Source organism: Choloepus didactylus, chromosome 2 (genome assembly GCF_015220235.1).
Source record: "Choloepus didactylus isolate mChoDid1 chromosome 2, mChoDid1.pri, whole genome shotgun sequence".
Taxonomy (NCBI): Eukaryota; Metazoa; Chordata; class Mammalia; order Pilosa; family Megalonychidae; genus Choloepus; species Choloepus didactylus.
The window spans coordinates 200,885,426-200,913,190 of NC_051308.1; the positions used below are offsets into that span (position 1 = coordinate 200,885,426).

A 27,765-nucleotide genomic window follows, 5' to 3' on the forward strand; every position below is an offset into this window, starting at 1 on the left:
TGACAAACCAGCTTGTGCCATTCAAATCGGTCCAACTTGTTAGAAATGTGACAGGAGAATTGGGATGCCTTGTTCCTACAGGACACCTGTGTGGAAACTGGGGTTCTCAAGGAGAGACTGAATGGAACTGGCTGAGCAGACACCAAAAAAGAGAAAGAAGGCAAAGATAGAGACATATCAAAGACAGAGATGGAGAGACAGGGCCAGAGGCTCGGAAGAGGAGCATACTCAGAGGAAGGGAGGAGAGAGAGCTTGGGATAGAGACGGCAGAAACGAGAGGCAGAGTGGCAGATGATAGATCAAAGGGAGAGAGTGGCCCCGGGGTTCCCCACCCCATCTCTATTCCTCTGAGGGTCAGAGGAAGAAATGACTCTACTTGCTGACACGTCTGTCTGTGTCTCTCTTCCAAATACCATCAATTCAGTTCCTTTCCTGTTCCTAGATCATTACTGATGCCCGGTGGGCCTGGCCCCAAGCAGCCCAAGTTAGACTGTACTGGAGGGCTTCCAGGTGTGCTGATCAGTCAGTAGGCAGTGACAGGACGATATGTCACTGCAGGATGGGAAAGAGCTGGAAAGATGGCCAGGGAAGATTTCTGAACAGGGTAAGATTGAAGTGGGGCCACAATGAATGCTTTTGTTTGTTGGCTTGTTGTTGCTGTTTAACTTTTTTTTTTAAGTAATTTCAAACTTACTAGGCAGTTGTAAAAATAATACAAACTCCATATAGAGAACTCTAACATACCCTTATCCCTTCCCCAGCATGTACCCAGATCCACCAATTTTAACATTTTGACAATTTGCTGTATCATTCTATCTATCTATCTATCTATCTATCTATCTATCTATCTATCTATCTATGTCTCTTTCTAGCTGTCTATCATCTATTTTGGGAACATTTGAGAGCAGGATGCACACATCATAATACTTGAACACATAACTTCCATGTATGTTACCTAGGACCAAGGATATTCACTTATGTAATCACATTAAGGGCAGTTAACAAGTTTAAGAAATCTATCATTGATATAAAGCTTATGTTCTATATTGCAATTTTTCTTATATCCCAATAAAGTGCTTTTTTCATATTTGGTTTTTTAAATGAAATTTTATTGAGATATGTTCACATACCGTATAATTCATTCAAAGTATACAATCATCATATAACTGTGCATTCATCACCATAATGAATTTTAGAACATTTTCATTACTCAAAAAATAAAAATAAAAAAGAACACCCAAATCATCCCATACCCCTTACTCCCCCTATTATTTATATATTTTGTGTGGTTATTTTATTACTTATATGCCCATACACTGGATGCAGGGTGTATCATTCACAAGGTTTTCACAATCACATGGTCACACGATGAAAGCTATATAGTTATACAATCATCATCAAGAATGAAGGCTACTCACACTAAATAATTTAACTCGTATGGTCAGTTTATTAAAACAACATAGTTTTCATACAGGGCTTGAACAGGAAGTGAGATCTGGTAGGTTTGTGCAGATTGGTGTGAAATCTTAATACATCCCAAAGTAATTTGGGCGGAGAATAAAAATATATTTGCAGGGCCCCCCTGAGGAACTGGGGGAAAATGTGGAAATGTTGGACTTCCCCACCTGGGTTATTACTGATATTCTCACAAACATGGAGGATTAACAACTTAGTAGGATGAGCCCTTGATCTTGGGGCTTGCGCTTATGAAGCTCATTACTGTAAAGGAGAGGCTACGTCTACTTATAATTGTGCCTAAGAGTCTCCCCCTGAGTGCCTCTTTGTTGCTCAGATGTGGCCCTCTCTCTATCTCTAAGCTTACTTGGCAGGTGAGCTCACTGCCCTCCCCTCCATGTGAGACATGACTCCCAGGGGTGTAAATATCCCTGGTAATGAGGGACATGACTCCCAGAGATGAGCCTGGACCCAGCATCATGGGATTGAAAAAATCTTTTTGACCAAAAGGGGGAAGCGAAATGAAACAAAACAGAGTTTCAGTGGCAGAAAGATTTCAAATGGAGTCAAGAGGTTGCTCTGGAGGGCATTCTTATGCGCTATATGGATATCCCTTTTTAGTTTTTAGTGTATTGGTGTAGCTAGAAGGAAATGCCTGAAACTGTCAAACTGCAAACCAGTAGCCTTGATTCTTGAAGACGACTGTATAACTATGTAGCTTACATGGTGTGACTGTGTAATTGTGAAACCCTTGTGGCTCCCACTCCCTTTATCCAGTGTATGGACAGACGAGAAAAAAAAGGGGACAAAAACTAAATGAAAAATGGAGTGGGAGGGAGGGATGGAATGCTTTTAGTGTCCTTTTTTACTTTTATTTTTATTCTTATTTTGATTCTTTTTGGAGTAAGGAAATGTTCAAAAATTGATTGGGGTGATGAATGCACAACTATATGATGGTGCTGTGAACAGCTGATTATGCACCATGGATGATAGTACGGTATGTGAATATATCTCAATAAAACTGAATTTTTGTAAAAAAAAGAATGAAGGCTACTGCATTACATTTCAACAGTTTCAGGTGTTTTCTTCTAGCTATTCCAATACACTAGAAAATTAAAGGAATATCTGTATAATGCAGAAGAATAAACTCTCAACTCTATTTTAAATCTCTTAGCCACTGAAACTTTATTTTATTTCATTTCTTTGCCCCTTTTTGGTCAAGACAGCCCAATAATGTCCTTTTGAGGCTTTTCTCCTCCATTCTCAGCTCCTAAGAGCTTACATTTAATTATTGTTATCTCTTTAGTTCTCTCTCTTTTTTAATGTGGAAACATATATACAACATAAATCTTCCCATCCAATCTGCTCCCAAGCATACCGTTCAGTGAAATTAATCACATCCGTATGTTACATTACCCTCACCACCCTCCATTCCTAAAACTTTCCCTTCACCCCAAACTGAAACCTTAAACTCATTTTTGCATTTACTCCCTAAAGCCCCTCCTCCCCTCCCCTGGTAGCCTGTACTCTACTTTCTGTCTCTATGAGTTTGCATATTCTCTGATATTCTCTGATATTTTCTTTTTAGTTACCATGGGGCTTAAATTTAACATCCTAAATCAATAACAATCTCATTTGCTTTGATGCCAACTTAACTTTAATAGCACATACAAACTATGTTCCTATACCCCTCTGTGTCCCCAATGTTGCACAGTTCTTTTCACAAATTACATTTTATACATTATCAGTCAAAAAACCATTGATTTACCATTACATGTTTTTAAAATGAATTTTTTAAACATTTTTATTGTGAAATATATACAAAAAAGTGATAAATTTCAAAATACAATTTAACAGATAGTTTAGAGCAAATTTCAAAGTATAGTATTGCTTACAATTCCATAATTTCAGGTATTTCCTTCTGGCTGTTCTAATACACTAGAAGCTAAAAAGAAATATATATATATATAATGATTCAGTAGTCATAATCATTTGTTAAATCCTAACTTCTCTGTTATAACTCCTCCCTCTCGTTGGATCATTTTCTCAGTCTTCAGGGATATTTGGGCAATGACCATTCTAACTTCTTCATGTTGAAAAGGGGTGTAGACATCACAGAGTAGGGGAATGCAACTGGTTATGTTCTGGGAGAGACTGGTAACTTTAAGTTTCAGGGCTTATCTGGCATAGGAGTTACCTGGAGGTTTCAAGTTTCTGCAAAATAAACTTAACAAGTAAAACTTTCATAGAGACTTAGACAGAGTCCTAGGTTTTCTTTAGGGTTTTCAGGAATGCTGTTGGTTGGGGCTTGACATACCATGGCAATTTGTAATATCTGGCTGAAGTTTGCATAAAAGTAACTTCCAAAATAACCTCTCAACTGTCTTAGAAATCTCTTAGCCACTGAAACCTTATTTTGTTACATTTCTTTTACCATTACATTTTATGTGTTTGCCTTTTAGATTCTGTAGGAAGTAAAAGTGGATTTACAAATAAAAAATACAAGAGTGCTGGTATTTATATTTACCTATGTAATTATCTTTACCACAGATATTTATTTCTTCCTATGATTTCACTCAATTTTCTAGTGTCCTTTCCTTTCAATCTGCAGAACTCCCTTTAGCATTTTTTGTAGGGCCAATCTATTGGTAATGAAATCCTTCAGCTTTTGTTTATCTGGAAATGTCTTAATCCCTCTCTCATTTTTGAAAGACAGTTTTGTCAGATACAGAATTCTTGGTTGGCCATTTTTTGTTTTCAGCACTTTAAATATGTCATCTCACTGCCTTCTTGAATCCATGGTTTATGCTGAGAAATCAGCATTTAATCTTATTGAAGTTCCCTTGTATGTGACATGTTGCTTCTTTCTTGTGGCTTCTGGAATTCTCTATCTTTTGCACTCAACAGTTTGCTTGTAACATGACATGGTGTGAGTCTATTTGGATTTATCCTCCTTGGAGATTTTTGAGCATCTTGGATGCATATGTTTGTGACTTTCGATAAATTTGGGAAGTTTTCAGCCATTATTTCTTTGACTATTCTCTCTTCCCCTTTCTCGGTCTCTTCTTCTGAGACTCTCACAATGCACATATTGGTATGCTTGATGGTGTCCCACAGATTTCTCAGGCCCTGTTCGCTTTTCTTCATTCTCTCCTCTCTCTGCTCCTCAAACTGGGTTTTTTCAATTGCCTTATCTTCGAGTTCACTGATTCTTTCTTCTGCCAGCTCCAATCTTCTGTTGAACCCCTCAGGGGAATTTTTAATTTCTGTTACTGTGGCCTTCAGTTTGGTTCCTTTTCATAATTTCCATCTCTCCATTTACATTCTCTTTGTGTTGATCTATTATTTTATTGATTTCCTTCAGTTCTTTGTCCATGGTTTTCTTTAGCTCTTTGAGCATAATTAGGGCCCTTTTTAAAAAGTCTTTTTCTGGAGTGTCCCAGTTCAGATCCCCTTCATTATGGTTTCTAATTCTTTATTCTTCTCCTTTGCCTGGGCCAATTGCTTCCTTTTTCTTTGCAAGGTTTGTTATCTTTTGTTGAAACCTGGACATTTTGGTATTTTAGTGTGTCATCAACTGGAATCTAGACTCTGTGGCATATGTTCCTTAAACTTGTATCTAGCTAGTGTTATGAGAGAGTTTTCCTTGAAAAAAAAAAAACAAAAAACAAAAATAATAACAAAAAAGTAAAAAACTGTGTTTAGTTTGCTAATACTGCCAGAATGCAAAATACCAGAGATAGATTGGCTTTTATAAAGGGGGTTTATTTGGTTACACAGTTACAGTCTTAAGGACATAAAGTGTCCAAGGTAATGCATCAGCAATTGGGTACCCTCACTGAAGGATGGCCATTGGTGTCCAGAAAACCTCTGTTAGCTCAGAAGGCACGTGGCTGGTGTCCGCTTGCTCCCAGGTGGTGTTTGCAAATGGCATTCTCCAAAATGTCAGTGTCAGCTTCCAATGGCCATCTTCAAAATGTGTCTCTCAGCTGCAGCTACTCTCTCAGCTCCTGTGTGTTCTTCAAAGTGTTGCTCTTGGCTACATCAAGCTTGCTCCTTCTGTCTGAGCTTATATAGTGCTTTAGTAAACTAATCAAGGCCCATGCTGAAAGAGCAGGGCCACACCTCCAAGGAAATTATCCAATCAGAGTTATAACCTACAGTTGGGTGGGCCACATCTCCATGGAAACACTCAAAGAACTACACTCTAATCAGCACTAATACGTCTACCCACACAAGATTGCATCAAAGATAATGGCGTTTTGGGGGACATAATACATTCAAACTGGCACAAACTGAAAACAGCTTTCCTAACCTTTGCAGATTAACCTGTGCAGGCCAAAACATAAGGGCCTTTCTGGTCATTTCTGGGCATGTTCTTGTCTTGGGTATGCATGTTTGGCTCAAGGAATTCCCTATTCACATGGTTCCAAGTGTCCCCTCTTCCACAGGAAATAGTTTCCTTATGGTCCTAGGCACTGCATTATATGTCCTACAGCCAGCAATCCCTTGTCTCAGGCAGCCACTTGACAACAATCTGTAGGAGAGCTCTGGGAGCCACTTTCTACACTCAGGGCAACTTCTGGTACAGCGAATCCCTCAGGCCACCACCAGACAGATTATGCCAGACATACATGCTCCCAGCACGTGCACGAAGGCTACTCTGCTCCCTCTGGTACCAGGACCAGAGATCTGCACTGGGAGCATGGCCAGCTCTATGCCAAGCTGGGGAGGGGATGGGGAGAACCTACCACTTCTAGGTAGCCTTTTTCTTGATTTGGCTCTCACCTTGTTACTGCAATCCTTTAACTATTTTCTGGAGTGCTGAGAAAGATGTTTCTGTCAGTTTTTGCTGGCTGTTCAAACCTTCTGTGGAGGTTAAAGCCCCAAAGCTTCTCACTGAGCCATCTTGATTAGAGCAGAGCACAAATAATGTTTTTATTTAACTTTATTTAGGTACAATTTGCATACAATAGAATGCACCCAATTTAAGTGTACAATTTATTGCATTTTGACAAATGCACACACTCATATAACCACCACCATAATCAAGATATAGAATATTTCCATTACCCAGAAAGTTTCCTTGTGCCTCTTTGCAATCATCTATCCACTACCACCACCTTTGATCTGATTTCTGCCATTATAGACTAGCTTTGCCTTTTCTAGAATTTCGTATAAATGGAATCATATAGTATACAATCTTTTGTATCTGGCTTCTTTCACTGAGCATAATGTTTTTGAGATTGTTCCAAATTCCTGAATGTATCAGTACTTTGCTCCTTTTTAATTGCTGAGTAGTATTCTATTGCATAGATGTACCACAATTGGTTTACTCATTCATCTGTTGACAGAAATCGGATTGTTTCCAGTTTTTAGCCATTATGAATAAAGTTGTCACGAATATTTGTGTTCAAGTCTTTGAAGATGTATATTTTTCAGTTCTCTCAGGAAACTTCATCTTCACAAAATGTATAAAGTTTATAAGTTTTTATAAAGTTTATAGGAAACTGCCAAACAGGTCTCCAAACAGTGAAATTACTTTTTCATTCCCTTCAACAACGTATGCGAATGCCCGCTGGCCCACATCCTCACCAACGCTGGGCGTTTTCAAGTGTGAATCCTGGCTCCACTACTTCCCAGCTGAGTGTTCTCCTCAGGTTGTTCAGCCTCTCCATGCCCGGGTTGTCTACCCAAAAAATGGAGGTGGTTGTGAGGATTGTTATGAGGATTAAATTGAATTAATATTTATGAAGTGCTTGGGACAGTTTCTGGCATAAAGCAGCCGCAACCCAAATTCATCGAAAATAAATCCCCTTGGCCCTCAGAGTGAACACTGAGCACAACCCTCTAGAGGACGAGCTCGAGGGAGAAAGCGCAGAGATCGTCTAATACCCAGAGGTAAAGCAGACAGAAACACGTGAAAACACTTCAAAGCCTCGGATTTCGGGGTTCGGGAGAACCCAGGCTTTGGGGATGGGGGCCGGCCGGAGAGGGGCGCCCACGGCCTGAGGTCGGAAGCGTGGAGAGGCTGCTGTCCCCGCCACCCTGGCTCTCGCAGGTCCCAGGTCCGCGCCTGGACTCGGTGGGTCCCAGCCTCCCGCCCCGCCCCCTCGCCGCTCCCACCCCAGGCGCTCCCGGCTTCCTGCCCGACAGAGGCCCCCGTGTGCGGCGGGTGGGGGAGGGGAGGCGTTTCCTGGCGGGTCCCCGGGCACGTCACTCGCCCCTGGACGCTCGGACGACGCGCTGACCAACAAGCACCAGATGCTATTTCGGGCGGCGCCCTGCTTAGTGCGCGGTTTCCGTTTTTCCACCCGACTGTCGGAAACTGGGGAGGGGGAAGAGTGTAGACGTCACCAGTCGGCAGGTCCAGGCCCGGGGTTTGGGGGACGAGGTCAAGGACCGCTGCCGGACGCCTCAGAAGCTGGAGCTTCAGGGATGAGTTTGTGTGGTGTGGGGGTGGGGTGAACGCCGCCTCCCGGGTCCCCCTGGGCACGCTCTCTACTGTAGGATTGACCAGCAATCCACCCGTCTCTATTCCTTCTCCACACCACTTGCAGGTGCCCAGCAGGGCCCTTAAAAACCCTGTAACATCATTCAACCAAGACACTTAAACTCATGCACCTCAAAATCAAATGCATAATCCCTCCTTCTGCTGCTTCCCCTCCAGGCCTCCCCACCCCCAGGAAAAACACCATCTCTAGCCAGATGTGAGAGCCAGAGACCCAGAGGTTTCCCTGATTCCTCCCTCTTCCTCCCCCCTCATCCAATCCTTGCAAAACAGTTTTACATCCTAAATACGTGTCATCTTCACCCTCCTGTTGCCATCTCTTCTGCCAGCACCCTCATCCAAGCTCCAGTCCTCCTCCCCAGACCACTGCACTGGCCTCAGAGCAGGTCTTCCAGCAACTTCCCCACTCACACACACCCCTTCTCCACACTGTAGCCAGAGCACTTTTTAAAAATGCAAATCTGCTCCTGTATAGGATGCTTTGCCCTCAACCAAATCAACAAAATGGTTAGAAAAAGCCTGAAGATGATCCATAGGTTAGCTCCAGCCCTACTGGACTCTTTCTGTTCCCTTCATGAACCTGCAGCTTTTCTGCTTCAGCCCTTGTCCCAGTTAGCCCCTCAGCCTGCCTGGAAGGCTCTCAGGGCTCACTTCTCTCGTTCTGCCTACTCCCCACCACAAGTCCCACTCTCACATCTCAGTCCAGGCATCATCTCCTCCGGGAGGCTTTCCTCAGATGGGTTCTCTGATATGGGGATGGTTAGCCTTATTTTGCAGGTGCTCAGAGATGAGAAATGTCTTGCCCAATGGTCCCACAGACATGGCAGAGGGGCAGAGCTGGAATTCAAACTCAGAACTAAATGACCACCACACTTTCTCTTAGGTAATGTAGCCAAGTAAAGGCAAAGGGGACCAGTGGAGGGAGACATTAAAGCAGAGGAGCTGGGGAGAGGGTGCAGAAGGCTTCGGGGAGGATGAGGCATGAAGATCGGATATTGAAGGATGGCTGGGCTTTGGATGTGGGAAGAGGAGAGACAAAGGGCAGAAGGACCAGCAGAAGCTAAGTAAGGCACAAAAGAGGAAGAGTGCAATTTGATTTGGTAAAAGTTGGGCAGGTAGGGATGGAGCCATGAAAGATAGAGTGGGACATGGGACCAAGCAGACCACAGAGGCTCCTTCTTAGTGGCCCCCTGGCAAGTCTGGGAATTAGACTCTTTTTCTCAGAACATGGATGTGCTAGTTCAGATATATTATGTCCTGCCAAAAGCCATATTCTTTAATGCAATCTTGTGGGGGGTAGATGTATTAGATTGTATTTGATTGTTTCCATGGAGATGTGACTCAATCAACTGTGAGTGAAATGTTTAACTGGATAGTTTCCATGGAAGTGTTACCCCGCCCATTCAGGGTGGGTGTTAACTGGATCACTGGTGTCCTATAAAGGAGTTCACAGACAGAAGGACCTCAGAACAACTGAGAGTGACATTCTGAAGAGCAGCTGCAGCTAAGAGAGGACAAAATGTCCCATGAGCAGCATTTTGGAGAACACCATTTTGAAACGCAACATGGGAGCAAGCAGATGCCAGCCATGTGCCTTCTGAGCTAACAGAGGTTTTCTGGACACCAATGGCCAACCTTCAATGACGGTACCTGATTGTTGATGCGTTTCCTTGGATACTTTATGGCCTTCAGACTGTAACCCTGTAACCAAATAAACCACCTTTATAAAAGCCGATCCATTTCTGGTGTTGTGCAAAACAGCAGCAGTAGCAAACCGGAACAATGGGCAACCTTCTCCAGTGGGATTCTTTGAAAGTTAGCTGTATCCACATGGTACCCCAATTTCCATTAGAGAGCACAAGAGGAACAAAGAGGACAGGTTGCACTGAACAAAACATATCAAAGAGTCATCCTGATGAACAAGGAGGGGCAAGGGTTCTCACCAAGGCCACACTTTGGGTGCAGTTCTTGACTGGGACTCAGTTGGTGACCAGGGCTAGGAGATTTCCCCCAGTTCTCAGGCTTCAATGGAGCTGCTGGAAGGACAAAGCAGCCTGGCATAGTGGGTAGAGTAGTGGGTTGGGTAGTATACCTGGGTTTGGTTCCTAGCTTTTTTTTCTGGGCCATGTCACTTCTCTCTGTGCCTTAATTTCCTTCCCTATAATGACAACCCAAACTCCCATGCAAGTGCCTAGGATGTTGTCCCAGGTCCTGGTCTGAGTGAAGCCCATAAATTATCATCCCACCTTTTAAAGGTCATTTTATTTAATCATCACAACTACTCTGGAGAGGTAAACAAGATTTCCCTATTTAACAGATGAGGAAACTGAGGTGCAGGACTAAGTGACTTGTAAGATTTGAGCCTGTGTTCTTTTCATTTCACCATGAAAGAATGAAACCCTTCTTGGGCTGAGCCCCACGCACCCACCCCTCTTGGAACTCAGATTTCTATCCCGTCATTCAGATTTTGTCCCTGCAATGAGTTGATCCAAGATGCCTCACCTCAGCCTGGGCTCTGGCTGCCAGCTGAGCTTCAGAGAGCACTCGGATGCCAGATTTGCCTCAAATCCAAGCTCCACCACTCACTAGCAATGTAAAATTGGGAAAGTTATTTTTACACAGTGCCTCAGTTTCCTCATCTGTAAATTGAATATAATAATAGCACCAACCTCATAAGACTGTTTATGAGCATTAAATGAATTAATATTTATAGGGTGCTTAGAACAGTGCTTCCTTCAGTAGCAAGATTTAAATGTTGGTTAAAAACGTTTTGGGGGAAGGAGTGTTCCCAGCTCTGGGCTCCGCCTGAAACTCAGCAGAATAGACATTTTAATCTCTCCCTTTAATTTCTCCATCTTCCCTGCCCCCTCCCCCGACAGAGCCCCTTGGCGCTGAGCTCAGTCTTTGACATTAGGGCCAAGCAGGCTCTATTTTCAAGCAGAAAAGGGGAAAAGCAGGGAAGCTTTGTGGGATAAAGGGAATTGCCTAATGAAATTTGGGTGTCTAGGCACAGGGAGAAAGAATGAATGCTGGGGCAAGGTTTGGGAGATGATGGTTTTGGATCATGGTCTTCAGAGGCGGGGGCTGGGTGTTGAGAAGACAGTCCGCGAAGAAAGGTGTCTGGAAGCCCACGGGGCTTAGGTTGTGGGAAGCCCAGGTTCCCGAGAGGCCTCGGAATCAGCAAAGCGGACTGGACCGGCCGGCTATTAGCGCGCCCTACTCTCTCGGGGGGCGCATTTCGGGGCCGGTCCCTGTGCCGCGCAACCAGTCCCCACTCCCTCCGGTGAAACTGCCAAATTAAAATGAATCATTTGGCCCATAATGGCCCAGGCGCTTATCGGGGGCGGGCGGACCCGCGGCAGTGCCTTATCTCGGTGGCGCACACTGCTCCGGCGCGCTCCAGCCCATGCTAACGAGGCCTAGAACGTGAGCGGGATTAGAGCGCGTTGGTGGAGTGGCCCGAGTGCGGCGCTGCGCGCAGGCGGGGGTGGGACGCCGGGGGCGGGGACCCGGCCTTTGGCGCTAAGGAACAGGCCCCAAAATGGCCACACGCGTTCCCCCCCGTACTGGCAAAACGTGAGCATTCCGGCCTTTTTGTAGGGGAAAAGCAACCTGCGGCCTTTCATGGAATTCCTTACCAATTTCCGCCCTCGTTTTCCCCCCACGCCCTCCTCGGAAGAGATCTTTGCTCCTTCTTCCTCGGTTTCTTTCGATGGGGGGCATTTTCTACGGACGCCCCCGCCCTCGCCGCCCCTCCCGCCTCGAAGACTCTCTTCCTTCCTTCCCCTTTTTCCTTACGCAATATACAGAAATGCGCGAGGCGGTGGTTGGTTTTTCCACTTCTTCGTGGTTGTGTGCATGCGGTGGGATTGTGTGACTGCGTATATGTGCGCTGTGGGCGATGTCGATTGTTTCCAAGTGTGTTCTTGGCGATAGGTTGTGTCCGAGCGTGATGATGTCTGCTCTGTTTGTGTAGATTCGGACCCTTTAAGGCCCTGTCTGAGTTTCTTCTCTCTATATAATTACGCTTGTTTGCTTTCTCTACAAGGGTCGGAGTCTGTCTGTTCTACGATGAGTTGGGTTATGTGGGCTTTGCGATTGTGTTTGGGTGGTTTCGTGGTATCAGGCGTGTGTCATTGTAAGTTGGTGTGTGTGCCCGTGAGCAAGTGCGTTTGACTGATTTCGTTGCATCGTTGTGTTGTACAGTGTGTGGCCTGACCATGTCGGCTTGTAGGTCTGTGTTGGGTTGTGTTTGCTTTGCTTTCCTTCTTTTGGATTGGGACGTGTGTGTTCGTATCCGCACTGGGCTGCGTGCTTGTGTGCGTGTGTCCTTCAGAGGTGCATTTGCAAATCTCTGAGGGCGGCGGGGGTGGGAGGCTGGAGGGCGAGATGGAGGCACTGGTGGGGGCGGCGGCAGTGGGGGCGGGGAGCGGGATTTCACATTTTATTCCAAATTATGATGTATTCGGGAGCCAGTGGTGGCGTGGATGAGCTGACGGAGCCTGGTCGGCGGCGGTTCTGTCCAGAAGCCAGTCTGTGCCTTGGTGTTTGGGGGCTCGTTGTGGGGACGGGCGGCTCCTCCGGGCTGGAAGCTGAGCAGCGCTCGCCGAGGCCCGCGCCTGCAAGCTGGTAGACGCGGGCTTCTGTTCCCGCCACGCTCCGGCTTCGTCCGTTTCTGGTCAGTTTCGCGAGTGCGGCCGCCAGGGGTCTGGGGGAGAGGCCCCGAAAGGACAATGGGCGCGTTCTTCAGACTTACCGCCTCGGGTGGGGATCCTGGGGCTCGTGTCCGGGGAACATTTTTTCACCTCCTCCCCGGGTGAGCGATATTTCCCGCATGAGTCCGGGTGCCCGTGGCGTCGGTGATGGCGGCCAGGTCCCGGCGCTGTGGAGGGACCGGGTCGGTGCTGCCCTAGGTCGGGAAGAAAGGATTTTGTTTTGCCAGTTATTGTCGATGCTAATGTCATCATTGTCATCATCATTGTCATCATCCTGTTTTAATTAAAATAATCGCCCAGGAACGAAGCGACTTGTCCCTTTTTTGGAGGGAGAACAAAGCGGCGTCGATTTCCTCCCCTCTATTTTTTTAAGTTGCTTGGCTTGGGGTGGGGAGAAAATGGAGACAGACAGACTCAGCCATAAAGCGAAAATTAATCCCGAACGAACATACCGGGAATAGGTGGATCCCCCCCTTTTCTTTTCCACCCCGCCCCCCCCCCCAATTTGGATTAGAAAGGAGAAAGAAAATCTTCTGCATTGAATGAACCCTCAGGGAAGAATTATTCCTATATTTCCACCAAACCTGGGGCAAAAGGAAGGGGGCTTTCACAACTTCGATGTACGACCATAAACTGGACGACTTAGGCCGAACAAATATAACAGAACCCTCCGGGGAGGGGGGAGGGTACGAAAAAAAACAAAATATCACTACACCCTCGCAAACAGCGTTGGGTTTGTTTTTGACCCTTCCCTTTGCTTTGTTTATTGCTGCAACGAATTATTAAAATTTTCCCTACTGCTGGCCTAACCATTGAAAAATCGAAAATTGTTGCATAGGGGTGGTGGAGGGAAAGACGGGTTTTCTTTTCGTTTTTTTTTTTTATCCTTAAGGGAAAGGGGACCTGAGTAGATCAAATAACCCCCAACCCCCATCCTCTCGGCTCCACGCTGCTCCGACTCGGTTCCTGCGGGAAAGTGCGGCCCTGGGAATGGGGTTCTGGTTTCGCTTTGGGCTGGAGATGAGCAGGTGGGGTTCATGGAGAGAATGGGGAAAATCTGAGATTCTGCCCCACGGACCTGGATCTGAAGACTCGATTCCTCTTTTCCGACACATATGTCCCGCGGTCATCCACGCCAGGTCCCGGACGACCCCTCCGCGATTTGGACGCAGCCCTGGCAAGACCCGGAGTGGCCCGGGTTCCTGAGCCAACCGCGTAGACTTGTGCTTAGAAAACAACCTCGACTACCCTGAACGCGACAGAGCCTGGTTGGAGGGTCCGAGAGTGCTCGGAGAAGCCTGCCGGGAGGGGTTGTTGTTCATGGACTAAATAGTTACCCCTGATTGGTCAGGTGTAGGGTTCTTTTTAGGGGGAGGGGAGGGTACCCTAGAGGTCCAAATACTTGCTGGCTGGGGGCCAAAAGCTAGTTGCGATTCCCTGGGTTGGTTGACGGGGGGGCATGAAGTAATTCCCAGTCGTTGACCCCTCATTTCTCTCTCTCCTTTCCTCTCGCCCTCCCTCTTTCTCTCCACCCCCATCTTTCCTGGAAACTCACTCTGGGCGCGGCAGACCGCGCAGGACCACACCGCGGCCTAAGTGCTGGCCTCTCAGCGGGAGGTGGGAAAGCAGAGACGTCCACAACCTCGACTTCGACCCCCTCCCTTCTCCGGGGGAGGAGTGGAGATCCTATTCAGAGGAGCGCGGCTCTCTAAATATGCCCCAGGTGAGTTTGGGGAAGGAGGGAGCGTGTCTGGAGGAACAAACTCCAGGGAGGCCTCGGGTTCCGGGCTGTGAGCTCGGGAGGCTGAGGACCAAGGAGAGTCCAGTCTCCGATGGAGGGGGGTGGGGTGGGGGTGGCAAGGGAGCACAACCCGAGGCCGAGGATCGCGGATGTGACTTTGTCGCTGGCTTGCCTGTGTGGCCTATAGCAGGGCCCTTTCATTTTTGGGGGCCAGGGTAGAACCAGCTGGTTCGATTTGGTTTCCCAGGGTGCCTGTATCGGTTTCTGTTCTGTGGACGCTTCATGAGGCCGGCGACTTTGGGCGGCTATATCCGGGTGGTGCCGGCTGCGCCTGGGGCTCCGGCAGGAAGAAGGCCGCAGCCATCCTGGCCAGCGCAGTCCGACTCGTTGAGCCCCGACCCGGGGCTTGAGGCCTAGGGCGGGGCCGCCCTGGAACACCCTGCTCCCTCCACCTCGGTGGCGGCGGGGAAAGTGGTGTTCGGTTCCGTGGCGGTTTTGGTTCTGCAGGCTTGGGGCTCCCCCAGGGGGATCGTATGGGTGCGGGTGCGGTATGAGGGACCCGAGGCCTGGTCGAACGCGGCGGTTTTAGCCCTGGGCACGGCGGAAGCTGTTTTCATCTAAGAAATTCTCGGTGTAGGGCATTGGGAGCTGCTCCAGACGCGTGGCCAGCCCGCAGGAGCCCCCTGATCCCCGGTCCTGTTCAGGTCCACCCACGGTAAAGGTCTGGCTATCTGGCGACAGGAGATGAGGATCAGGTGTTAGGGGCACAGAGCTAACTAAGTCTTGGTGGCACAAAGGCGGAGGAACTGTAATGATCGAAAGCTCTAGTTTAGAACGATGCAGCCCGAAACCTAACTCCTCTCCATCCTCCCCAAATAAAAACAAACCCAAATCACTAAGGTTTTCTTTCAGTAACCTTGGCCGAAGCCAAGTGACGAAGTTTAGTCTCCGACAACCCAACCGTGGGTGCTTGTGAATCCTGCAGTGGCTCCCTCGGGGCCCCGGGACATGGACCTCGATGGGGGGGGGGGGTCCTGATTGCGAAGTAGCCCGCAGGGTTTTCCCGAGGTCCAGGAAGGCAGGAGAGGCCACAGACACTGGGGGCCAATCATGCGTTTCTCATGGGGATCCTTAGAGATATAGATATTTATACTCATCTGGAGAGGGCATTTGAGGCCAGGGTCAACTCATCTGGAAGATGCGCTCCGCTAGCCCCTGGGGGACCCGTTCCTACGGCGGGAGTAGCGGAATTAATCAGAGGGTATAAATGTGTCATAACGAGGGCTCGAGCTCAGTCTGGCGATTGCAGTGCACGCTGCTGGTCATTCGGTTAGAAGCTGGGGCAGAAGCACGTGTCGCTGGTGGACACCGGTGTGTCGGAACGGTGAGGTAGGGAACTAGCACTTTGGGGCTTGTAAATTTGGCCACTGGCTGTTGGATTTCCCCGCCGCCGGGGAGGCGGGCGGACCAGCTGGCAAACGTCGGTGGCATTTGCGGTGGCCGCCGCGTTACGGAGGTGGAACGCGGCTCGCGCACCTTTCGCATTCTGTGGATGCAGACCTATTGTCTCCGCCATAATCGTAAACTCGCTTGGAATGAAGCGTCGCGGACCCACTGCCTTTGCAGCTTGTGTGCACCAGGTCCGGGAGATTTTGTCGTTTCCGGGCGGGGCCCGAGGGCTAGCCGACCCTGGGCGGGAACGCGATTCGAATCGGGATTCTCCGTGGGTTCGGATACCTGGTGGCGATTGGGCAGCGCTCGGGACGAGGCTGCGAAGGTCCAGTTTCCTTCAGGGGTGGGGAGGATGGTTCCCTGGCTGACCTGACTGCGGTCCAGAGCAGTGCAGTGGCAGAATGGAAGCTCATTGGCTATGGCGAATGACTAGATGGATTCCACTTGAGGCTGAATTGGGTTTGTGTGTTTCTGCTTTAAAATACTCGAATTATATTTCTTTGAGAGCGGAACTCTTATTTTAACAGTGTCTTATGCAGCTGGTGAGTTGATCATAAATATGTGTGTGTATGTATTTACGTGTGTATATATGTATACATGTATAATTAAAACTATTCATGAGCACCTCCAAACTCTGGACCCAGAGTCTCATGGTTTTCCTGTTTTTATTTTTGCGGTGGACTGGCTCCATGGGGATGGAAGCAGGGTGATGGAACAATGCTGATGGAGAGTGGAGCCATTGTGGTCATCCTGGAGTGAGGTTGTGGGGGAGAGAGGGAGTGACCTTGGCTCCTGGGAATTTTATGCAGTACGGCAGACAGCGGGATCTGAGTTCTGGTCCGGTTTTGTAGCCAGAAGGCTGCATGTGACCTTGGGCAAGGTGGTCCCCTCACGGACTCAGTCTCCTTGCCAATAAAAATTATGTTTCCTTGAGCCAATTGCACAGTGCTTTTAGTGCATAAATGAGGTGTTCCTCCCATTTCCCAGAAGAGGACACCAAGGCAAGAGACAGGGAAGGGGGTGGGCCGGAAGGGTTCAAGGGTCTTCAAGACACCCCTCCAGCTTTTAGGTGGGAGCCCAGACCTCATGGGCCTCAGGAGCACCTTTGAGTGCCCGGGATCCAGACTGCTTCAGCCAGGCTGTCCTTGTCTTTCCAAATTCTGTCTCACGTCTGAGTCCAGCTGAGCAGAACTGCTGCAGTGTTGAGGAGGTAGGACCGGCATCCTATACTTCCCTCCGTGAGGTCCCTCATCTCCGGGTTGGGGTGGGGGTAAGGGCAGCTGGGGTTACTAGCTGCTCACAGAGTAAGGGGTGGATTGGCTTGGTGTAGACACACACTCTCCCGCAGCGCGTTGAGTATGTGCCCAGAGGGTGAGGGAGGCTGGTTCCTCCCAATAATTTATTGCCAGCTCTGCCACTGTGGGCACAGCCCCCTTAGTTTCCATTCCACCCCGCGCTGGGGGGCTTCTAGGTGTATTCTGTCTGGGGTAGGCTGCGGGATGTAGGGTGATTGCTGAGACAAGGAGGGTTGAAAAGCACCCCAACTCCGCCCAGTAGATTCTCCGCCCAAAACCAGAAGGGGGGCGGGAAGAGCAGGTCGGGGATTTTGTTCCCTCCTCTTCCCTTGCGGCCTGAGAAGGAGGACTGGGTGATCTTTCTCGCCTCTTTCACTCAACATTTCCTTCCTCGTTTTTTCCCTTCTGTTTTTCTTTCGCTGGTGTATTCCGTTTCTTCCAATGTTGCTGTCTTCTTTCTCCTTCTTTGTCTTTTTGAACCTCTCAGTTTCTGAATCTCCCCGGCACCCACTCCCCTCCGCTTCTCCTAATCCAGAGAGCCCTTGTCCCTCCTGCCCCAGTCCCATTCTGCCCTCAGGCCCCGAGGGCGGGTGTGTGCCCACCTCCTCTTCTCACGAATCAGAGCGTGAGTTACTCTCTCTGCCCGTTCCCCCTTGACTCCTCTCCCACGCCCGCGGGCCGGGGGTGGCTGTAACAGCGGGTGCCCGCTTGTCTGCCTGCAGGATGACGGAGCGGCCGCCGAGCGAGGCGGCACGCAGTGACCCCCCGTTAGAGGGACCGGACGCGGCCGATGCCCGCATGGCCCCCCCGCACCTGGTCTTGCTGAACGGCGTCGCCAAGGAGACGAGCCGCGCGCCCCCCGCGGAGCCCGCAGTCATCGAGCTGGGCGCGCGCGGCTGCCCGGGGGGCGGCCCCGCCGGTGGGGGCGGCGCCGCGCGAGACTTAAAGGGCCGCGACTCCGCGGCGGCCGACACGCGCCACCGGGTGCCCACCACCGAGCTGTGCAGACCTTCCGGGCCCGCGCCCGCGCCCGCCTCGGCCCCCGCGGAGCTGCCCAGCGAAGGCCGCATGGTGCAGCTGAGCCCTCCGGCGCTGGCGGCCCCCGTCGCCCCCGGCCGCGCGCTGCTCTACAGCCTCAGCCAACCGCTCGCCTCGCTCGGCAGGTCAGGGGCCGGGAGGGGGGCCAGGGCGTGGACGGCGCGGCCACGGGCACCCGGGGCTCCCCTTCTGCACGTCGGGAGCGGACTGCCCTCCTCCCGTTGGGGACTGCGGGAGGGGCGCAGGGAGAGAGGAGGTGGTTTTAAATCCATGGGCGGAAGCGCCTCGGAAGCTGGAACACCCCCACGTGAGAGAGGAGTCCTCTGTGAGAGAGTGTGTATTTGGGGAGTTGGGGGGGCAGATACGGGGGTGCGGTGTGACTGTGGCGTGCACGGGTGTGTGGAAGCCAAGGGGTGCATGCCTTCCGCGGTGCATCCCTTCCGCGGTGCAGTGGTGTGCTTGTGTGTGACTAGATGGATGTGAGCTGTGTGGTGCGTGTGTGGTGGGAGCGGGTGGGAGCGTTTGTGTGTCTGAATGTGCTCCGCTGAGAGCAGAAGTAGATGTTTGCTGCTGATGGCGAGTGTCCTGGGAGCTGCAGCCCTTGTGGACAGGTAAGAGGTAAGGATCCGAGGGTGGCTGTAAGAGAGCACCCTGCTCTGAATCTCTGATGAGGCCCACCTAGGGTCTGTCTCTCCTTCTCTTGGGAGCCCCTCTCTGCCCCAAGTTGAGGTTTCTGGTCCCCACCCTGTTTCTCCACTCGTGTCAGGACGTCCATTTCCCTGCTGGGACCCTGGTGATGGTGGAGAGATGGAGGCAGTGTTGGGATAGGGGGCAGAAAGGTAAGGCAGAGACAGAAAGTGTGGGACAGTCAGATCTGCAAGACTCGGAGAGAGCCCTAAAGAGAAGCTACAGAGAGCCCAGAGTAGATGGTGGCAGAGAGTAACAGGGGGAGCATGTCAGCAGTGGTGAGTCAAGATCTCCCGTCTCTTGTCTCTCCGTGGGCCCGTGGGGCCAAGTGGAAGTGGGGGAGGGGGCAGCGTGCCCGTTTGTGGTGCTGGAGTCGCACATCATCACGGTGTGAAGGCTACATCTGCCTGTGCGGGCACCCCTGTAGGGACGGCATTGTCTGTGTGGAAGGTGTGCTTGGGCCTTGGGGAGGGGTGTGTGTGTCTGTGGTGTGTGAATGTTATTTTTGTGTTGCCACAATGTGTTCACCTCTGCTTCTGTGAGTGTGTGTTATTGTGTGGAAAGTGTGCAGTTATGTGGCCCCTTCTTTCTTTCTTTGCTTGTCTCACCTCAGAGGGAGGGACAACCAACCGTGTGTGTGTGTGTGTGTGTGTGTGTGTGTGTGTGTGTGTGTGTGTGTTTAATGCTCCTATCCCCAATTCAAGTGTTAAGGGACAAGGGCTGCCCTTGTTTTTCTGGGGTGGGGGGTTTAAGCACCAATGGGGAGGATCTCTAACGAGCCTCTTTCTTCCCTCCACCCTACATGTGATCTGGTGATCCGCCTGTTCCCTGCCACAGCGGATTCTTTGGAGAGCCTGATGCATTCCCTATGTTCACCACCAACAACCGCGTGAAGAGGAGACCCTCCCCTTATGAGATGGAGATTACTGATGGTGAGTCCACCACAGCCCCCACCCCTGTACCCATCCCGCATGCTGGTTAGAACCTTCTGAGGGAGGGACCACCAGGGACCACTCTGGAGGTGTCTCACATATAGAGGGGCAGGCTGCCTTGGAACCCCAGACTGCTAAGCCCCTTGTACTGCAACTGAGCTGGGACCACGGGAATTTATGGGGTCATGCTCATGCCCTTGGAGGAGGAGACATGGGGGGAGAGGAAGCACAATGGCCCTTAGCCCAAACCTCTGGGGCTCATTCTAATGCCCACTTGGGGCTCCATTCCTACACTTTGACAAGGACCCTGGAGGGGGGGACAAATGGTGGCCCCTAATTCAGGGATTCCCTGCCCCTCTTCCTCTGGCCCTCTTTGGAGTCTAGGGTCTGCTTCCTGCCTGGAATTGCACCCTCAAGGGTCTCTTCCCAGGGGCTCTGTATTGTGGGGCTCTTGTTCTCTGTTCCCCTTCCTGATATTGGAGTCTACCCTGCCCCCACTTTTCCCCAGAGGGGTCTCAGCACTGCTATTGTCAACTGCCTGAACTTGGGAGAATGGGTTGGATGAGTGGGAAATTTGGAGCATTAACCCCCCTTCTCAAGGCTGACCTGATGTAGTACATGGGGCAGGAGAGCAGGCTCTTCAGAGCTCAGGAACTTGAAACAAATACCTGGAGCTCCAGGGCTTCTGCCTGGCTGGAGTTTGGGGCTCCTGTAGGAAGGGCAGCCTGAGGTCTTGGAGCCAGGACGAGCCACCCTCCAGCCGGGCAACAGGGTGTAGGGCCAAGAGGAAAGGGTGTTGTGGGTGTGACATTCATCAGTCTAGGGGAGGTAGTTGTCCTGAAGTCCCCCAGGGAAGAGGCATTTCTACTAGGGGCAGAGGAATTGGGAAATCAGGCACAGAGGGTGTGTGGGGGTAGAGGTGAGGGAAGGAGAAGGGAAGAGGGCGGGTTGGGTGGGGGGGGTGGAGTACAAGAATATAGGGAAGCAGTTACCCATAAATGCTACTAATGTCTCCCAAGCACCTACTCATTGCCCATCCAGAGTGAGACAGAGGTCCCAGAGGGATGGACAGACTTAGGAAAGAGGAAGGTGCAGAGAGGTGGGTAGTTCTCCATGAGGGAGCTAGAGAGGAACAGGCAGAAATATGGGTGTCAGGGAGGGTGCGGGGGAGGGTGGGAGGTGTCTCCCCGACTTTGAAATTAGAGATTGCACCAAAAGAGTCCATGGAAGCAGAACCAATGCAAGATTTAGAGTCAGGATTTGGTGTGAATTTCTTGTTGCTGACCTTCTCTGGGCCTCAGTTTCCTCATTTGTAAGATGGGCAGTATAATAGCTTCCTCTTAGATTGTTGAGAGAGAACAATGGAAGGCTTGGCTCATGGTAGGTCCTGAGGAGATGTCAGTGTCCGGAATCTGTGGAAGGGTTTCAGGGACGGTAAGCCTCTTTGTGCCAGAGACTGAGGTCTCCTTAACACCAGGGACCTCGTTTGCCTTATTCATGACTCTGCCTAGCCCCCAGCAGAGAGCTAGCTGGTCACAGAGCGGGCCTCAGACAGTTGTTCAAAGAGCAGAGAAGGGGTGCAGGTAAACAATTGATAGCAACATTTGCTATCTTTATTGAGTGCCTGCTATGCGCTGTGGACTTTGTATGCTTGATTTTTATTTAATACTCACCACAAGCAAATATTATTGTTTCCAGTTTATACATGAGGAAATTGAGGCTCAGAGAGGTTAAGCAGCCTGGTCAAGGTCACACAGCTGAGTCCTGGACCATCCTCAGAGCATTAATCTTAAGCTTTGGAATGGGTCCTGACCTCCCTCAACCATCTCCCCTTCTGGGGTCAGTCTGGCTCTCGCTGTGACAGCAGTCATGCCACTCCCTCTGCCACCACACCCAGGAGTTCCTTCCAGACCAGCAAGCAGTGGCTGGGCCATGGTACAGCGACTGGTCCTCCTGGGTCCCAGCTAAGGGACTCCCTCCATCCGATTGGGAGACCAAAGAAGAGGAAGTTATTTCCTCTGGGGCAGCCCAGGGTGGGACTGCCTTGCAGGTGTTCTGTGTTTATCCCAGCCTGGGTCTGGCCTCTGGCAAAGAGTCAGCTGGGCTGAGGCCTGTTGGGTTTTGGAGAGAAGCTTCAGAGGCGCTGTGGGTATGGGATGAGTGATCTTCCCTGCAAAAACAGGGTTTCTGGGTGTGTGTGTGTGTGTATGTGTACGTACACATAGGAGAGAGAGAGATGATCAAGCAGGAAGTGTCGTCACGGATGAACTGGGTCACAGGACTGACCATTGAGGCAAGGTTTGCCTCTGCCCCGGCCTCAGCCTCCTTAACTGTAAAATGATCAGCGGGACTTAGACAATATCTCAGCCCCTCCCTCCCTTTCTCCCCTACCCCGGTTTCCACATCCTGAGGTCTAGTTCCAGGGGTTTCTGAAAGAGTGTAGCTATGAGCCTGGCTCTGGGTCTCAGTGGAGGGGAGGGAAGCAACCCTCTCAGCCCAGGAACTGGGGAGCCCTAGCAGGTCCCCCGCTCCATCATCTCCTGGCTCTGGGAATCCCAGGTCAGACTCCAACACTTGGCATGGTGCTGTGCATACCATTGACATTCCATACATGTGTGCTGGTGTCTGCTGTTGCTCTATGAGTCTTGGCACATGGAATGCTAGTGAATATTGGCCAAATCCACAACCTGCATTGTAGAGATGGGGAGGCCGAGGGAGACCGAGGTAGCCCTCGGAAGCCTGCCTAGAGCTTCAGGCCCTGGCTGTCATGGCTCTGTCTTCACTCCTCTCCTTGGGAAAGAGCCCACAGGGTAGGGTCTTTCCCCTTGGTTTCTGTCCTCCCTCCCACCTCCCACCTTCCGCTTGTTCCCACAGTCAGTCAGTCAGCAAACATTTACTAAGCTCCTATTCTGTGCTTTTCATCACCCTTAGAATCAAAATCACACACCTTATATTATGGGATCTGGACCCTGCCTACTCTGATTGTGCAAACACGAGTCTAGCCAGGCTGGTTTCAGCCGTTTTGCAGCTCAGGGCCTTTGCACATGCCATTCCCTCTGCATGGTTGGCTCTTCTTCAACCTTAAGTTCTTGCCTCATAAATGCCCTCTCCTCAGAAAGGACTTCCTCAACCACCTTAGCTAAATGTAGTCGCTCCTTTCCATCTTTTACTTACCGCTTCAGCCTCCTGTTTGTTTACTACTTGTTCATCATCTGTCATCTGCAATAAAACATAAATTCCATGAAGGCAGGGACCGTGTATATTTTGTTTGCCTTTATTCCTTTGTGCTTAGCACAGTGCCTGGTTGTTAGTAAATATATGATGAGTGAATAATAATAGCTAAAATCTATTAAGTGATAATCTGTGGCAAGTATTGTCTTAAGCAGTTAATCTGTATTATTAGATCCATGTAACAAACTTTTGACTTGAGTTAGTGGCACTATCTCCATCTTACAGATGATGAAGCTGGGCACAGAGTTTACATAACTTTTCCAGAGTCACTCAACTAGTAAGTAATAGTCAGGAATTGAACTCAGGGAGTCTGACTCTGGGGTCTGTCTTCCTAATTTATTATGCTATATGGTCCCTTGGCACAAATGAATAAATGACATGATCCCTGTCGTCACACGTCTTACAACTCAGAGGAGGAGACAAGCACAGAAACATACATTAGTAATCCAGAGTGATGGAGATAAACGGATTGTAGGACCATGGGGGTTGGTTAGATCTTCAGAGAGGAGGAAACTTAGGAACTGAAGTATGAAGGATGAATAAGAGTTTTCTAAGTTAAAGGGAAGGAGGCATTGTAGGTGTCAATCCAAGTTTCCCAATAGATAGTTTTTCTCTTTCCTCACAGATTCCCCTCGGGAGATCCCCAGCCCATTTTCCTAACTCTTGTCCTGCTACCCCACCCCCAGGTCCCCACACCAAAGTTGTGCGGCGCATCTTCACGAACAGCAGGGAGCGGTGGCGGCAGCAGAATGTGAATGGGGCTTTCGCTGAGCTCCGCAAGCTGATCCCCACGCATCCCCCAGACAAGAAGCTCAGCAAGAATGAGATCCTCCGCCTGGCCATGAAGTACATCAACTTCCTGGCCAAGCTGCTCAATGACCAGGAGGAGGAAGGCACCCAGCGGGCCAAGCCTGGCAAGGACCCCATGGTGGGGGCTGGTGGAGGTGGGGGCGGGGGTGGGGGCGGCGCGCCCCCTGATGACCTCCTGCAGGACGTGCTCTCCCCCAACTCCAGCTGTGGCAGCTCCCTGGATGGGGCAGCCAGCCCGGACAGCTATACAGAGGAGCCTGCACCTAAGCACACGGCTCGCAGTCTGCATCCTGCCATGCTGCCCGCCACTGATGGAGCCGGCCCTCGGTGATGGGTCCAGGGCCACCCGGGACAAGCCAGGAAGGTGCCCTTAGACCACTGGGATGGTGGACATCAGGGCAGATAGGGTAGGAAATGGGCAGCAATGAACTAGGGCAGTGGACTTGATGAGCTTTCCTTGATGCCTGAACTTTGGGAAGCCCTAACTGACCCTGGGGCTGGTTTATCTGTCTCCTGCACCAGTAGGAGAACAGAAAAACAGAGCAAAGTGGTAGGTACTTTTTATGAAGATGGCACGGTCTTCCTCCTTACCCAAATCCCTAAGACTTCACAAATAAGAGGCTCAACTGTCCCTGTTTTTGGCCTGGAGTTTGGGAGCCCTGTCTTTGCTGAAACATGGGGTTGTCAGCTCTCACCTGAGGTATCCAACAGCCTCTGCCTTGCCTTCAGCCCCTCCCCTGCTGGCTGGGGTGGCTTTTGTGGCCACTTCTGTCCAAACTTATAGGTACCCAATAGCTGCCCGTTTCTTGAGCCCCATCTTCACCCAGGCCCATGTTGATCCATCCAGCCTGCCAGCTGCTGTAGCGAGTCACAAGACTTGAGGTGCCTTCATCAGGGCCTGGTTGAAGAAGACAGCCAGTGGACAGCCTCCCTCGGCTAGCTGGGCCAGTTGGGCAGAAATCCCAGCAGCCCTTACTTCTTGCCCTGGAAATCAAAGCTCTGCTTTCTCCCCACTGAGACTTGCCTTCCTAATCCTGTGGGGATTCCTAATGGCTGTGGGGATGGAGCCTGCAACTCTGAGTGTGCCCCAGTGGGCTTTGTGCAAAGGCAGAGAAAGGGCTCTGGGAAAATGATACAGAGTAAAACTGAGCAAAATATATTTTAGGCATGTGGGCTTCAAATTTAGGCTGTGTCAGAGTGACCCGCCTAAATTTTCAGCTATACGTCATTGTTCATGTTGGGGGGCCAGTGTGCTGAGGGGCACATCTTGGTGCTGAGGGTGGATGTGTGGTCCCGTCTGTGCATTCTAGAAGCTTCGAGGGACCTCCCTGCTACAGAGTTTCTGTTTGCTGATGGCTTGGTCTGTGTTCTGAATTGAGCACAAACTCTGTCCTATGAATTCCTTGCATTTGGGACTTTTGCTTGATTTCAGTTATTGGTAGAATCATTAGATCTCAGAATGACCCAGATACAGCCCTACTTCTAGGGCATGGGGAATCCAGTGAGATACCAGGCCCTGGCTAAGATCCAAACATATGGACATTCTCTCAGCAGAATCTTAAACTCCCCTCAACAGTGCAGCTTTCAGTTATTAAGGGCATGGATGGGAGGTTGGCGTAATGAAATAGGAGTGCACCCCCTTGAAAAGTTGTACATGAAATTTTTGTAAATCAAATCCCCATCCTTCATCTTTTAAAGAAATACCACAGCCAGTCCTTTTGTAAAGTGAAGAATCCTTTTGTAGAGTGGACTGCCCCCTCCTTTATTTCTTGCATCAATCCACATGGTGGGACATGATTTTCATAAGCTAGGCCTGCCTCTAACCTGCATTCCAAGCCCTTGTAACACATTGCACAGAAGTCCTATATATCTGTCATTAGACCCTCAAGTCACTCTCAGCCTCTTCCACCAGGTTCTGCCTTTAGTCAGAGGGAACATTACTGGTCCTCCCCTGTTGTGCAAGAACCCATCACCCCGGCTGTCAGGAAAGCCCCTCCAACAGTGGCTTTCCCATGCTGTGATGAGGCCTCAAGAACAGCTGTATGCAGACGGGGAAGTGATCCCTGCTCCCCTCCTTTTCCTTTTAAGTTGTGAGGTCCTCTTCTTGGGGATGGGGGCAACATGAACTCTTGGGGCACTCTGACACTCTATCTCATTTCAGCCCTCAAAAATCATATTTTGATGAACGTTAGGACTGGTTCCTTTCCAATGCTTGGGAGATCCTTTGAAGAATTCCATCCCTCTAAAGATGGAGCAACTGTCCTAGGTTCTGAGACTAGGCTGGCTTCCAAGTGGATTAATTAAGTCACCATAGCGTGGATGGGTGGGTGGGTTCTATGAGACAATCTGTACATTCTTTCAGGAACTCAAGCTTCCAGTTCCCTCTTCTCCCAGACTTGCAGGATAAGTTATCTCTCAGAGCCTGTGTTTCTCATAAATACCCTGTGGTATGGATTGAATGGGATCATGAAAGTGGAAGGGTTTTGCGAGCATAAGTATCGGTCCTACAGTGGGGTTTTCCTAGCTGAGTCCAGTGGTGCCGTCTTTTAATTGCCCAGCATTTGGGTAATTTGGGTTCTAAACCACTTTGGCCTGAGTTATGCAGGCTGCCCCCATTTGCCAGATTGTCCTCATTTCTGTCTCAAGGAACAGGAGTGAGAAAGGAAAAGAAGTATGGGAACAGGGACAGAAAATGCAAAATATAATGCAACTACCCAAAACGGTCCTGGGGCAGGGAAGAGCAAGACTTCGGGCCTTTGTAAGAACTGAGGAAGAAGATCCACAATTTTAATTTTCATTTTTCCTTGCTCCCCCCACCCTCCTCCTTCCTTTGCCTTTTCCTCACCCTATGAAGAAATGGCAACATTCCAACAATAATATCTGTACAAAAGGGAGAAAATGAAAAGTTAAAAAACAAAACATTTTGAACAGAACAAAAAGGATGTTGCATTATGGAACATTCTGAGAACAAAGGTGAATGTAGTGTCCGGAGGGAATCACATCTTTTAAGAAAAATTCTTCGTCTTTTGTTTGTAGTTGAAAATGACAAGATGGTACAACCTTTATCCTTTTCCAAAAATAAAACAAAGGGCACAGCATCTATAGTCAGCCGACAACTATTTCGGCCTCTTGGGGGTGGGTCTGGTCGTACTTGTGATGGCGGCGGTACGTGGCCCCCTGCCAGAGGCTTGCCCCCTGCCCGTGTACATAGTGCCGCGTCTCCGTGGGCGGGCCCAGCACTTTCCGTCAATGTCGTACTGTATGTGATGCATTGCATTGGCCTCTGCATTTTTCTGCAGAAGAGGAGTAGCCGTTCCAGGTACCTTGATCTTTGAGTAGCCCAGAGGCCAGCACTGTGGGCGTGTGACTCTTTAGCGAAAAAAAACCCATGTGGGAATGATGTGTGTATATATATAACGATATATCGGGAAGATTTCTAAATAAAAGTTTTACAAAGGCACTGGACTCTGCTTGCATTTTGCACCCCCAGGCCTGAGAGTTGGGAGCGTGAAAGGAAAGGCATGACCAGAACCTGTCTCCCCTGAAATGGAAGCGGAGGGGTCTCCAGGACTCGGTTGTCCTCTTAGTGAGTGGGATTCCCTCCCGCAACCCCGAGGCCTGAGGCCTGGCCTCCTGGGTGTTTCCGTCCTGTTTCCTCTGCCACCTCACAGAGGGGCTCTCTCCCTGGTATCAGACAGCCCCGCAGCTCTCAGGCCTAGCTCTGGAGGAGTGGGTTCTGAGGTTTCACGGAGGCTGAAGGCTTGGGGGCAGTGTGCCCAGGCTCTGGGGCAGGCTCCGTGTCACATGGGAGGGCTTCCTGGAGGCCCAGGAATTGGAATGTGGTTCAGAGGCAGACGCTTTAGTTTTCTGGGGAGACCACTGCTTGTGGGCATTTGAT

At 50.0% G+C, this 27,765-nt stretch overlaps 1 protein-coding gene across 11 annotated transcripts; it reads left to right on the top strand.

Moving 5' to 3' along the window:
- Positions 1 to 12,397: 12,397 nt before the first annotated feature.
- TAL1 (TAL bHLH transcription factor 1, erythroid differentiation factor) lies at positions 12,398 to 27,332 on the top strand. 11 transcript variants are annotated; one of them, XM_037827292.1, is made up of 8 exons: positions 12,398 to 12,644; positions 13,821 to 13,957; positions 14,251 to 14,404; positions 17,056 to 17,084; positions 17,892 to 18,332; positions 19,732 to 19,826; positions 23,744 to 23,985; positions 24,072 to 27,332. In XM_037827292.1, exons 3-8 carry the CDS (start codon positions 14,396 to 14,398, stop codon positions 24,132 to 24,134), a joined length of 879 nt encoding a protein of 292 aa, XP_037683220.1. In that variant the 5' UTR covers positions 12,398 to 12,644; positions 13,821 to 13,957; positions 14,251 to 14,395; the 3' UTR covers positions 24,135 to 27,332. The 11 variants fall into 11 exon arrangements, 10 of the variants coding, with proteins under 10 accessions (XP_037683220.1, XP_037683219.1, XP_037683215.1 ...); XM_037827291.1 differs by having other exon boundaries at positions 23,744 to 23,971; XM_037827287.1 differs by having other exon boundaries at positions 13,574 to 13,957; positions 23,744 to 27,332.
- The last annotated feature ends 433 nt before the right edge of the window (positions 27,333 to 27,765 follow it).